Here is a 15,105-nt window from a genome sequence, read left to right on the forward strand (position 1 = left end):
AATCTTTCACGGTGGATCGATTGCGAGTGCGCTAACGTTTATAGAACGACGACGTTTGTTTCATTCCCGAGACTTTCCATTTTTAAAATAGGTAATTTATTGGTTACGAAAAGTGAGGAAAAAAAAGGAAACTACGGATAATTTCCTTTTTCTAAACTTTCCTTTTTTCCTGAAGGAGCAGATGATGTGAGTATAAATATATGACTACCCCCATGGATCCAATAATCATTCGAAACAATCTGTAACACTTGTCCAATATAAACACAGACTCTATAAGATTATATTCTCTGTTCAATGGCAATTACCGATAACAATAATCCCTTTTCCATGTCGACCATGTCTAATGCATTACAACACATCCCTTTCTCTAAAGGAGTCTCCGGTTCCATCCCTCCTCCGGGATTCGCCCCACGCTCCTCCTCCACCGTAGCAGACACTCGCTCAAACTCTCTGTTCAACGTTATGACTAGCGGCAAAGGCTTGGCCCAGTTTAAAGATATCATCTCAAAGTCTGACCGAAAAGAGCTTCAGCTGATGGCGTCGTTGCTTACGTCAGACTCCGATTACTTCATGGAGGTTGTCAGAAACATTAACGGGTCGAGACGCGTCCAGAAGCTCCTCGGAATATCAGACGCCGTGGACGCTTTATTCTACCCCGCTATCTTGCGCCGGTTCTACCACGTCGTGACCGACAAGTACGCATCCTACGTGGTGATACGAGCTATGCTCGTTTTCGACCAGAAGAAGCAGTATGTAATGTACGAACACCTTCTCCACCACGCGCTCGACATAGCGCGTAATCAGTACGGCTGCATTGCGCTCAACGAGGTCATAACCGATGCGGATGATCCTTTCTACAGAAATCTTCTACTAGACGTGGTAGCGCGCAACGCCCTCTACCTAAGTAATGATCCTTCAGGGAACTTCGTGGTCCAACACGTGCTTGCACTCTATGACTTGCGTTGCACGCATAACGTTGGTGTTAGTCTTCATGGCCATTGCGTTGATCTGTCGTTTAAGAAGTATGGAAGCTACATCGTAGAGAAGCTTCTAGATACTGAGGAATCAATGGCTGTGGTGGTTGTGGAGCTTTTGGAGTGTGAAAGAGGCAGGTTGACGAGGCTGGCGAGGAATGAGTTTGGGAGTTTCGTGGTGGTCAAGGCATTGAAAATCACGCAGGGGATGAATAGGGTCGATCTGTTTAGGGGTTTGGTGCAGAAGCTGATGCCTGTTCGCCACCTTTTGGTTAGGTCTCACGGAAGCAACATTGTAAACTTCTTGGAGTCGACTATTTAAGCTACCTAGCTGGCCACAATAGTCGTGTATGTCTGTGTGTCTGTCTCAAACTAGTTACACAATGCTCAAACTGTTCAAATTTTGATGTGCTATGTTCGAATTTTATGGTAATTGCTAATATCTCGTAAGAAAGGCGTCTTGAGAAAAGTTATATGAATACATGAGTGTTCATTTTTTTGTCTTTGTTTCAAACTAGCTGCAGTGGTCAAATGGTTCAGATTATAACGTGTTAGGTTCATTTTCAATTATTGAGGTATTTAGGAAAGGCTCGTTGAAGAAGAGTTGCAATTTGAGACACAAAAAATATTCATCGACAGTTTTCTTTAAAATATGAAATTCCATAACTAAAACCTAAACATAAGTTCTATCATGTCTAATTAAAATTTTAAACAAAAAATAACTATAAACATAGGTTCTATCATGTCTAATTGATCCACCAATTTGAAAATAAAAAGTATCGAGATAGTATTAAATGACCTTAAGGTAGCTTAAATTAAATAAAGATATCAGTCTTAAAAATAACTTACACTACCAGGGATGGCTTAGTGCAAAAACAAGGAAGGAATCAGTGAGCATCTCCAACTTTTCCACATTCATTTTATACACTCCCACTTTTCCACATCCATTTTATACACTCCAAACAGATTATCTTCATCAGATCTCGCACATGCAGTAACATCGAAACATCTTCGAACGTCTGGTTCTTAACTTCCTACATTAGCACGAGAGCCTATCTTGAAATTTTAGAATACATAAACAATTTATTAAGAATTTTAATAAATTAAATTTTTAACAGTATATAGATATATGTACATATATATTAATTCATATATTACTTCAAACATTTTTGGATATTCAAAACCAATATTTCATTTAGCTATGTTAGGATACGTCTTCAGCATGACGCATGCTATTCATCGCCAAGAGAAGAATGTGTGTGCGTTAATTGTGATGTACCATGGATAAGCGTAAGAGCATGATTAATCGGAGTTCTTATAGTAGGATTTTTAGTGTAATATAAGATACGCGTTTTATCTTTTAATTAAGAAACACTAAGAAACGTCTTCTAAATAAGAGATATAAGAGCATGGGTAACGCTGGTCTCTTATTTGGAGTTTTCAACTTATGATTTAACATTTTTATATATTTTTTTTTGGTTAAGAAACGTCTTATATCTCTTATTTAAGAGATGGTTCTTACTTTTTCTTAGTTAAAAACTAAGAACCGTCTTTTAGCCGAAATTAAAAACAAATTAAAAAATCAGAGTTAATCATTGTCTAAGAGACGTTTCTTAACAAAAAAATGTCATGTTCTAAAAATTCCAAATGGGTCTCTTCTATTAATCATGCTCTAAAGGGATAGTTAATGGATGGTTTATGATGTCTCTGGATAAGCCGAAATCATCAAACTAAAGATTCTGATGCAACCATTTTCTCTTCTCTCGTTCTATTATTTAGATCCGGTTATGACCGATTTCTGCTCATTGGATGATCTTTGCAATGAGAAACGCTTGCTCATGGATCTCGAATCCATGCTTGATGTCCCTTTCTCAATTTGGGGAGACCAATAATGCTAGTTTACAGAAAAAAAAATCATGGACTCTTGTGATGATTTCAAAACATTTTCAAATTTCTCTATTCTGTATGTATATACATATATGTTTATATTGAAGATAATGTAAGTGCCAATTCCTCATATATATACATATATAAATCTATATTACATTTTGATTCAACATGTGTGAAAGGGCACAGCTCAATTAATAAGCGAACCAACAAATGGCCAACTTGTTCTTCCCGTGTCACATCGTACCAAAAGCGATATTTAATATTTCAAATAATTGCTCAACCTCAATATAGTAACCACGTGGTTTTGGACATTGTGGAAAACCATGATAACATTATCTATGATATATATTAGGTATGGAGAGCTTGCCAAAGAAGAAAAAAAATCAATTTCCTTTAACGGGTAGGACGGCGTCCACGTCTTCAACTCAACCTCGTCTACCTTATATGATTAACATATTATAATTTTTAAGATACGAAAATGACAGAAACATGAAAAGGATATTATAACATATGATTTAAAATACTAAACAAAGGACTTTTAATAATAATTTTTATCTAAATATTTAAATTTCAGATATCTGTTGTACCATCAATTTTTTTATCATAGTCCACAAATGAAAAATGATTGATATATTCAGTAAAAAAATGATTGATATCAACACGGTACAATGCGTACTTGTCCTGAGAACACTATTAACTGAAAGTCTGGAACATTAAGAAGCTGGTAATAAGAAGAACTTGTACAGAGTTGACATGCAAGACATTGGCGATTCAACACCGTAGCTGTAAAGAGGTAGGAGCAATACTATTATTATTTGTTTTGACAACAGAATTATATGTTAGACATAATTTTATATTCTTATAATTTCTTCATAATATTTAGTGGTGTTTTTTTTTTGTCACTATATTTAGTGGTGGTTTATGTCCAACATATGGCTATATCACCATTATATTGATATATACGATAAATCTCAATGTAACTATAATATAATAATTAAAGTAAAATTTTATAAGTATAACTAGATTTTAATCTGCGCTTTGAAAGCGCGGGATATTTTTCGTTGAAAAAATTATTAATCCATCTATTTGTACACTAATATGTTTAGGCACGTGTGTTCAATTTTTACTTCGACTGTAATTTGTTTTTTTTTTTTGTTTCTGTTTCTGTTTCGGTTGTGATTTTGTTTTTTTCGAATTAAAAAATAGAGGGACCATTTGATTATTTGTGAATTTAGGTTTAGTTTAGGATTAATTAGTTTAGCTCTCAGTTTGATTAGGATAAAAATATTAAAAACTCGATAAAGTTTTGAGTTTAATTTGGTGCTGGTTCGGTACCTGTTTTTTGGATAATACGGTTAAAAATCACATTTTTATATTTTTAGAACAAAATCTTCTAAATTTAAATATTTAACATATAATATTTTTGTGATTTCGTTGTATTGGGATATCCGTATCTTACATAGTAATATTTCTTATCTTTTTTAAATCTATTTATAAGTTGATTTTAATAATGAAAATAAATTATATTTAAAACTCTTACAATATATAATAACTTCCCGAAAACTAACAAGTTTTTTATTTATTTTAAAATTAACATTTATAATACAAAATAAGAGCCATTTTAAAATTAATTCATAAAAATAACCATTTTTAATAAGAACAAAATTATCCAAGTTTATGTTAACGAATAAAAAAAAGTAAAAACAGAGCTTTAAAACCTACATGATCAAAAATTACATGAAGAGTTGTAGGTAAATTGGGCTTACAAATCAACGACCAACTTTTGTTTTCTATAACCCAACCCAAAACAGGTTTAAGTATCCTAAAACCGACAAAAGAGAATGCTTAGGTTTTAGGAGAAACGTGGAGAGAAAGTTGGGGGATCTTCTCTTTATTATCAAATATCTCTATCTTCTAAGATTAATATTCGAAAAATTCAGTTACCATGTTAAAAAAAAATATTATCTGCGTGTTCATCAAGTTAATTTAGTTAAATCAGAAAATTTTGTTTCTATATATTATCTTTTGAATTTATTGTATGTAGCAATTACGTAAATGGATGTTATAGAGAATATTTTTGGAATTTATTTGATTTGAACCCAAAAATCTATGAGTTTCTATTTATTATGTTTTATATTAATATTTATATACAAAATTTGGTAAATATATTATATTATCTTTTGAATTTATTTATATTATCTATTGAATTTATTTTATATAGAAATTACGTAAATGGATGTTATAGAGAATATTCTTGGAATTTATTTGATTTGAATCCAAAAATCTATGAGTATCTATTTATTACATTTTATATTTATATACCAAATTTGGTAAATATAAATATTTAATTATGTAAATATTATTGGCTGTTTAAAAGGTCAATAACATTGAAAACCAATGATTTCGAAATAAGCTAACCCTATAATATAATAGTATAATTAATATTATTTAAAGATAATATTTAATATATTTCGGCAACTTCATAGAAGAAAATTTTAAATAAGACATAGGTATTATAATAAACTCCAATATATTTGGTATATTTTTTTGGACAACGGATTTTTGATGGTGTAAATAGAGTTTGAATAGAGTTACGGTTTGAATAGAGTTTTAGGGTATAGGGTTAGAACACAAACGAATATGGATGAGTTAACAAACATACACGAAATGGGTTTAAAAAACAATGGATAGATTGTTTAAATTATTGGGTTGTTTTGTTTAGTTGGACATAAACATACTAATTTCTAATTTTATTGGGCTTTTAATTTCTGAAATTCATTAAAAACAATTAAAAGAGTAATAGAAATTTTTGTAATTAACTGGAAAAGTGAAGGGCATAATCATAAGAAGAATTCTGATTTAATAGTACACTAGATTTTGACCCGCATTAAAACGCGGATGATGTTTATTTTTATAGTAATTTAATAACTGATAAATTAAATTATTGTATAATTTAAAATATTAACTTATATGTTTGGTTGTTTAGGGTTTGTGTTATTAATGTGATGATCGATCTTATCTGATTGTGTCCGTGACAACAATCCAATATGTTAATAATTGACATATAATGAAACAATTTGTTGTCTATAGATAAATGCTCGTATAGCCATATATTACTTGATACAATGCAAATTTGTATTTTAAAGGTAACTAACATATATAATATATTCTATTAATTTAAGTTATAATCTTTTATAAATATGCTTCTACATAATATTTGGTATAAAAATTGTATTTTAAAAATTTAGATGGAAATCAATTGTTAAATACTTAATATTTGAAATCACTTATTAACCACCATATGTTAAACAAATTTTGGGCCAACTAATCAATTTTCTTCCTGGCCATATTTTTAAATTTGGAACAGGTCTAAAATATAACAGTTTACCCCACGAGAAGAAAATTGTGTTTTCATGTACATATTTCATTCTTTTTTGAACGATTTTTTTATTGTGTTAACTACGTGACTTTATGTGACTTTATGACATTGTTGGTTTCAATCTCTGACTTAAGAATTGTGTGTGCTCTCTAGTTCCCATGACATCCTTCACTACTCATCATCTAGAGGTTGAGTTTATAGGGTTTCTCCACATTTTTTGCTGCTTTTGTGTAATGTACACTCTTAGCTATCCTATATTTATTTTTGGCTTGACTGCTGTGGCATATGTTATCTCTTGTAATAAAAATTTACTCTATTGTTAGAGAGTAACCTATTTATTAAAAACTTTAATTGATTAAAAAGAAAACGAATACAATTACAAATGTAGTATAGCTTATACTCAATTTTAATAAGATAATTCATTAGTAATTCCAACATGAGAAAAATATGTCTGATTTAAATAGAGACTGTCTAAGATTAAAAAAATTGCTTAGAATTAAGAATGGTTGTGGTTGAATCAGTGTTTTAAAAACCGGACCGATCGGACCGTGACTCGACCTTTTAATCGGTTTTGGGTTGCACTAAAACCCGGATTTCAGTTAAGCCGGCAAACCTAGTTAAAACCCGGTGAAACTCGTTAATACCGGTGACCTTGGTTCAATATAAAAATCAATTTTCCAAATTCAAGTAAAAAATATAAAATATGCAATTTTAAAAATATTTTGTAAGAAAATCATAATATTTTAAAATATCTATCTAAGTAAATTATTTTCCATAATATTTTATATTATTTTTAAATTTTTCATTTTATTTTCATATCATTTTTAGATTCTAACAATGATATAAAATTTTATAAAAATAATTCTATAGTTATATATATAGCTACTTAATCTAAAATTTAAGTTAAAATTTAAAACTCAGTTGAACCAGTTGGATCGGTGCGACCATTGACCTAACTACAATGCCGAGTTAACGTTCGGTCCGGTTTTCAAAACATTGGGTTAAATTATGATGGCATCTCTGGGTTTAGTTAAATAAAGGTTGAGGCACTACAAGAAAACGTATCTTTACCGAGGAAGTTTAACGAGGAAAAATAATCCTCGTAAAGAAACGTTGATTTTGCGAGGAAAGTACGTTGAGAAAGAAAAGCATCGTTATTTCGTCGTAAGGTAACGACAAAAAATATTCGTCGTAAAGACGATGTAAATTGACGTGGCTTTTACGAGGAAATAGTTTTTCCTCGTAAAAGCCACGTAAATTTCGCGAGTGCTTTACGACGAAATATTTTACGTGTACTTAACGAGGAAATTTTGAATCCACCAACTTGGTAGGTGGCTCACGTTTTTTTTGGCCATACAATTAATTTTCGTCGTAATTTCATAGTAAAATTACAACTACCAGATTCGAAATTTTCTATAAATATGGATGTTGGAACATCATTTTAAACACACCAACAACAAAAAACGTGAAAGAAAAAAAAATGGCTGGCTCTGAGACTATTTACGAGTTGCGGAATTGGATGTATATGCATAGAGATGCTAACGGGAGAGTGACGAAAGAATACCTTGCGGGGCTGGAGACATTTATGCACCAAGCAGATTCAACACCGCTCGCCCAAGAAAGTGGTAAGATGTTCTGTCCTTGTCGGAAATGCAACAATTCGAAATTGGCAAACCGTGAAAATGTTTGGAAGCATTTAATAAATAGAGGTTTCACGCCAAATTACTATATCTGGTTTCAACATGGGGAAGGTTATAATTATGATCAGAATGAAGCTAGTAGTAGTAATAGCAATTTTCAGGAAGAACCGGTTAATCATCATTTGCATAATGAACATAGTTACCATCAGGAGGAGATGGTAGATTATGATAGGGTTCATGATATGGTAGCTGATGCATTCGTAGCTCATGATGAAGATGAAGAACCTAATATAGATGCAAAAAAGTTTTACGGAATGTTAAACGCGGCGAATCAACCACTTTACAGTGGTTGTAGAGAAGGTCTCTCTAAATTGTCGTTGGCTGCTAGAATGATGAATATTAAAACTGATCACAATCTACCTGAAAGTTGCATGAACGAATGGGCGGACTTGTTTAAAGAGTATTTGCCGGAAGACAATGTGTCTGCTGATTCTTATTATGAGATTCAGAAATTAGTTTATAGTCTTGGGTTGCCTTCGGAGATGATAGATGTCTGCATCGACAACTGCATGATCTATTGGGGAGATGATGAGAAGCTAGAAGTATGTCGATTCTGCAAGAAGCCACGATTCAAGCCGCAAGGACGGGGACGTAATAGGGTACCGTACCAAAGGATGTGGTACCTACCAATTACAGACAGATTGAAAAGATTGTATCAATCAGAGCAGACTGCTGCAAAGATGAGATGGCATGCCGAGCATACTCAGACGGATGGTGAGATGACTCATCCATCAGATGCAAGAGCCTGGAAACATTTCAACAAAGTACATCCGGATTTTGCTAGCAATAGCCGGAATGTGTATCTCGGATTATGCACAGATGGATTTAGTCCGTTCGGAATGTCAGGGAGACAATATTCATTGTGGCCAGTCTTTCTTACGCCATACAACCTGCCACCGGAGATGTGCATGCAACGGGAGTTGCTATTCTTGACGATATTGATACCTGGTCCGAACCATCCAAAAAGGTCCCTGGATGTTTTCCTACAACCACTGATAAAAGAGTTGAAGGATTTGTGGTCAACAGGGGTGAGGACGTATGACTGTTCAACGAAGACGAATTTTACGATGCGAGCTATGCTTTTGTGGACCATAAGTGACTTTCCTGCATATGGGATGTTGTCTGGATGGACTACACATGGGAGATTAGCTTGTCCATATTGTAATGGAACGACAGATGCGTTTCAACTGAAGAATGGTAGGAAGACAAGTTGGTTTGATTGTCATCGTCGATTTCTTCCCATTGGCCATCCTTACCGAAGAAACAAGAATTTGTTTAGGCACAAAAGGGTTGTGAGAGACACTTCTCCACCATATCTAACTGGAGAACAAATTGAAGCACAAATCGACTACTACGGAGCTAACGAAACAGTTCGTTGGGGTGGTAATTGGCATGTCCCTCGTAATATGCCTGATTCTTACGGTGTTCATCACAACTGGCACAAGAAGAGTATATTTTGGGAGTTGCCATATTGGAAGGATCTTCTTCTGCGCCACAACCTCGATGTGATGCATATAGAGAAGAATTTCTTTGAGAACATCATGAATACAATATTGAATGTCCCAGGGAAGACAAAAGACAACATAAAATCGAGGTTGGACTTGCCGGATATTTGCTCAAGAAGCGAGTTACATATTAAAAGCAATGGACAAGTTCCCGTTCCGATATTCAGACTGTCTTCAGAAAAAAAGTCGGTGTTGTTCAACTGGGTGGCATCAGAAGTGAAGTTCCCCGATGGGTATGTTTCAAATCTCTCTAGATGTGTTGAAAAGGGTCAAAAGTTCTCTGGGATGAAGAGTCATGATTGTCATGTCTTTATGCAACGACTACTGCCCTTTGCATTTGCGGAGCTACTTCCAACAAACGTACATGAAGCACTTGCAGGTTCGTAGTGTTTTATATCACAATAATTTTATAACGGTCTAGTTTCAAAATAATATACGACTAACAATGTGTTTAATTGTTTTTGGAATATAAAAGGCATTGGAGCATTTTTCAGGGATCTGAGCACACGCACTCTTAAAGAAGAAGTTGTAGAACAGCTTCAGGAGAACATTCCCATCTTATTGTGCAACTTGGAGAAGATATTTCCTCCTGGATTTTTTGACGTCATGGAGCATCTAGCTGTCCACCTCCCATATGAAGCATTGCTTCGTGGACCTGTACATTACGGATGGATGTATCAGTATGAGCGAGCCATGAAATATTTGAAGGGAAAAGCAAAGAACCTCGCCAAAGTTGAAGGTTCTATAATTGCTGGAAGTTTGACGGAAGAAGTTTCTCACTTCACATCGTACTACTTTGCGTCAAAAGTACGTACCCGTAGAAGAGCTCCAAGAAGATATGATGATGGTGGAGTTGCGCCAACATATGCAGTTGCTGGTGTTCCAGACATCTTTAGCCAGATTGGACGACTCGGTGGGAAGTCTAAAGAGGTTTGGTGGTCGAGTGAACAAGACGCTCATAGTGCACACACCTATATTCTACTCAATTGCGAGGATCCATTGATGCGTTATTTTGAAAGGTAACATATATGGACACTTCAAAACACATATAATTAATTATATAATTGCAAGAGATTCATTCCTATGAAATGTGATTAATTTTACAGCCTATTTGTTTCTCAAGTCGAAGAAACATTTCCTGGTATATCCACAAGTGACGTAGACAAAAGGAAAGATCAGCACTTCATTAAGTGGTTGCGGAATCAGGTATTATAACTCAAACTATTTTTTCATACATGATTTGTATTTTAATGTTCTCTTTATTTTTGCAGGTTGATTATGACGACGATGCAGATTATCCTAAGTGGTTACACGAAGTAATTCAATCTCCACTTGTAAAGGTCACCACATCACAGATGTATTTCACACGAGGCTACACTTTTCACACATATGAGTATGGTAGACAGCGGGCGACCAGTAACTATGGAATATGTGTGAAAGGGGAAACAGATTTCTACGGGATCTTGACGGAGATTATTGAAGTCGAATTTCCAGGGATACTGAAGCTGAAATGCGTCATCTTCAAATGTGAATGGTTCGACCCCGTCGTCAACAGAGGTGTTCGGTCTAACAAATTTGGTGTAGTTGATGTCAACGGTGGACGTCGGTACAACAAATTCGAGCCTTTCATCTTAGCTTCACAAGCAGACCAAGTTAGCTTCCTTCCATACCCTCGGATGAGAGATTCGGGTATAAATTGGTTAGCAGTGATCAAAGTTACACCTCGAGGACGAATCATCAGTGGAGAAGAACCACCATTGCAAGAAGAACAGATAAATGAAGTCGAGGAACCTGAACAAGAAGTTGATGACATCCTTCTCATTGATCCGCATAATCACGAATACGAAGATCTTACCGATGATGCCACAGACGAAGCTGTAGAAGACGAGTTTAATGAAAATGATGATATTTCTAGTGATGACGAGAATGTCGATGTATCCGATTGATGTATTTGATTTTGTGTAGTTTGTTTTATGAATAAGGTAATGTGAGAGTTTGTTTTATGAATAAGGTAATGTGGGAGTTTGTTTTATGAATAAGAAATTGTGGGAGTTTGTTTTATAAATAAGTAAATGTGGGAATTGTGGTTTGGAATGAAAATAAAGATGGGGTTTGGAATATATGAAGTAGAAGATAAGGAATATGGGGTTTTGGGGTTTGGGGTTTCGGATTTTAGGGATTTAAACGTACTGCTCGTTAATTCCTCGTAATCTGACGTCGAATGTACGACGTAATCCTCGTTTATTCCACGTAGGACAGAATCGTCGTAAAGACCTCGTAAAGTAAATTGACGTAAATGCCACGTAAAGTAAATGACGAAGGTGGCACTCGTTTATTCCACGTAGGACAGAATCGTCGTAAAGACCTCGTAAGGTAAATTGACGTAAATACCACGTAAAGTAAATGACGAAGGAGGCACTCTTTAATTCCTCGTAAGGTGGCACTCGTTTATTCCACGAGGACTTTACGACGAAATTAAAAAAGCGGGGCACGCTAATTCCACGTAAGCCAAAATCGTCGTAAAAGAGTCGTAAACTAACGACGATATTACGACGGAAATATTAAAAATACTAAAAAAAAGAAGAGAAGAAAGATGCTTGAATCACATTTGGCGAGACTTACGTAAGTCTCGACCACATGAGTTCCAAATATCTTCTTCTCTTTTTTTTTTTCCAAATTTTCTAAATTGGTGAAAAGCGGGACTTGCTACTTCCTCATAGTATAAAAACTAGAAAAAAAGAAAAAAAGAAAGATACTGGAATTATATGTGGCGAGACTTAAGTCTCACCCACATAAATTCTAATATCTTCTTTTCTTCTTTTTTTTTTCAAATATTTCTAATTTGAAAAGTATTTTGGTGAGGAGTGTGATTTGAGATAGGGTGTGTTTTGTGAGTTTGTGTGTGTGGTTTGAGAAGGAAAGTTGTGGGTATTTATAGAAAATAAAGGCTCGCTAATTCCTCGTAACTGGTTAACTCGTTAATTCCACGTAACCCTTTTCGTCGTAAAAACGTCGTTAACAAAAACGCGGGCCTTTGTATTTCGTCGCTATTTCGTCGTAACTGAAAACGCGGGCCTCTGTAATTCCTCGTAAGTTTACGAGGAATTTACGAGGACAAGTAATCTTATATATATCCCGAGCGAGCTCGCTCCGTCTTTCCTCTCTACTTCCTCTCCACTTCCTCCCTAATTCGTAGCAATGGTAAGTCTCTCTAATTCCTCTCTAGTTTGATTAGTTTAGGATAGATTAGGTGGTTAGTATAGGGAATTTAGATAGGTTTACGGATCTTATGTTATTTAGTGTTGATTAGGTGGATAATGTTGGGAAGTATATGTTCACGAAAATTTAAAAAATTAAATTTTTTTCTCAGGTTCGAAAAGGTAGACTTACTGCCCATTACAGAGAGATGTTCGGTGAGCCGGGTAGTCGTTTAGACCCGTCGTCTTCTTCAGCTCCCGGTTCTTCGGGTCAGGAGACTGTCCCCGAGACTCAGTACACTCAGAGAGTCATTGGATCTCCTTCTTCTAGTGCACCATCGGTTCTTCACGTGCCTCCCCAGATGCCTCCTCCTCCTGTGCCTCCTACGATGCCGGCACCTCCGATGCCCGCGGGCGAGATTCATCCCGATTTGATGGTGCCTCCGAGTGCTCCTTACTCGCAGTACACCGTAGAGGACATTCTCCGTCTGCCAGGCAGAGAAGGTTTACCAGTCATCGACCCCGACCGACCGGACGGAACTTTATGGTATGTTTCATTATTTTTTTATTCTTTTTAAATTCTTTTATAACTTTAAAAAATAATTTATATTTTAAATTTGTATTTTTCAGGTGGGGGATTGACATGTCTTGCATCGGACGTAACCGATACGATAAAAGGTTACTTCTCCATGGCACATCCGAACTGGAAAATGACGCCCCACTACGTCAGAAAGACGTGGTTCAAAATTTACGCTGTAAGTTCTATTAATTAAATATATATCTTTAAATTTTTTTATTATTTATATATATATTTTTTTCTGAAAAACTAATTATAAATTATTTTTTCCAACAGCAAAAATATAATTGGGCCTTGGGGATCACTGAGAGGGTGAGAAAGAAGTTTGAAGCGAAGGCGAAAGTTCGCTTGTTGGACACGGTCTCCAACTGGAAGGGTGACTGGATCGTGAAGGGGTATGAGCGTGGCAAACCCGCTGAGCTCACCACGGATGTCTGGGATGGCCTCATCCGATATTGGCGTCTTCCTGATTCCATTAGAATCGCCCAGTCTTGCTCTAACTCCCGTAACACAGTCGATGAGCACGGGAACGGGCCGATGCTTCACACTACGGGCCAAAAACCCCACGCCGTGTCCGTTTGGAAATGGTAATTAAAAATTTAATTATATTAAATTTTTAGTATATTTTTATATATATTCTAATTAACAACTTTCTTAAATGTTTTTTTAGGCCAAAGAGACGGGAGAATTCCCGTCTCTTATGCAACTTTACGAGAGGACCCACAAGAACAAGGCGGGCCGATTTATAGATGGCAAGTCCGAGCAAATCTACAACGATTTGGCTGCTCGGGTTGAAGAACGCCAGACCCAGCTGACCCAACAGTCCACCGATGGATTACCCGTCACCTTATCCATACCTGAAGTGGATAAGCTTTACGAGGAGGTAAATTTTCTAAAATTTTAATTTTTTTAAATATTCATTTAATTTAACTTTAAATTTTTACTAACAAAATTTATTTTTTGTTTTTAAGGTTGTCCCTAAAAAAAAGGGACGGACGTTGGGGATTGGTTCCGTCAACGATGTTCCGAGAACGACATCGTCTTATGTTCAGCGACGGGATGAGGAAGTCTCTCAGCTGCGTAGAGAGTCCGAAGAGCTGCGTAGAGAGTCTACTCAGCTGCGTATAGAGTCTACTCAGCTGCGATCTCGTATGGGTGGACTCGAGGGCTTCTTGGACGTTGTAGCGGCCACAAATCCGGAATGGGCGACTTTGTTGAGGACCGTGCGACAACAAAATCCTATCCCAGGCCAGTCACCGACCGACGACTCACATGCCGAGGCGGATGTTCAGGCGATGAGTGATGAATTCTACGAGGCGATTAATTAACGACCACCCTTAGTTCTTTTTAATTTCGGTTATTGTATTATGAATTCAAAACTTATTTATATATAAAATATTTTGGTTTTGATTTTTTTAGAATTTTAATTTTATTAATAATTTAAATAATTTAAATTATATTTATAATTATTATTTTTTATATTTCTATAAAATAATGAAACGAAGTAAATTCGTAGCTAATTTTGCGGCTTCTTTACGTGGAAGCTTAACGTGGTTTTTACGAGGAAACATTTACATGGAAATAACGTGGAAATCTATCAAGGTTTTTACGTTTTCTTTACGTGGAAAGCTCTCAAGGTCTTTACGTTAATTTTACGAGTATTTATTTACGTGGGTTTTACGAGGAAAGCTTTTCGTGGTATTTACGAGGAAACTTAGCGACGTCATTACGTGGAATCTTTACGTGGTCTTTACGACGAAATATCCTCCTTCGCTTTTACGACGAAATTATTTCCTCGCTAACTTACGACGAATTAGCGAGGATATATGCGTTACGACAAACGTATAACGACGAAACGGGTTTCCTCGCTAATTCGTCGTAAC

General features: G+C 35.4%; 1 protein-coding gene across 1 annotated transcript; it reads left to right on the plus strand.

The window, feature by feature from the left end:
• Positions 1-49: 49 nt before the first annotated feature.
• Positions 50-4,561, plus strand: LOC103845424 (pumilio homolog 18). Its single transcript, XM_033282130.1, has one exon. It carries the CDS (start codon positions 295-297, stop codon positions 1,294-1,296), a length of 1,002 nt encoding a protein of 333 aa, XP_033138021.1. The 5' UTR covers positions 50-294; the 3' UTR covers positions 1,297-4,561.
• Positions 4,562-15,105: the final 10,544 nt, after the last annotated feature.

This window comes from Brassica rapa, chromosome A10 (genome assembly GCF_000309985.2).
Source record: "Brassica rapa cultivar Chiifu-401-42 chromosome A10, CAAS_Brap_v3.01, whole genome shotgun sequence".
Classification (NCBI taxonomy): Eukaryota; Viridiplantae; Streptophyta; class Magnoliopsida; order Brassicales; family Brassicaceae; genus Brassica; species Brassica rapa.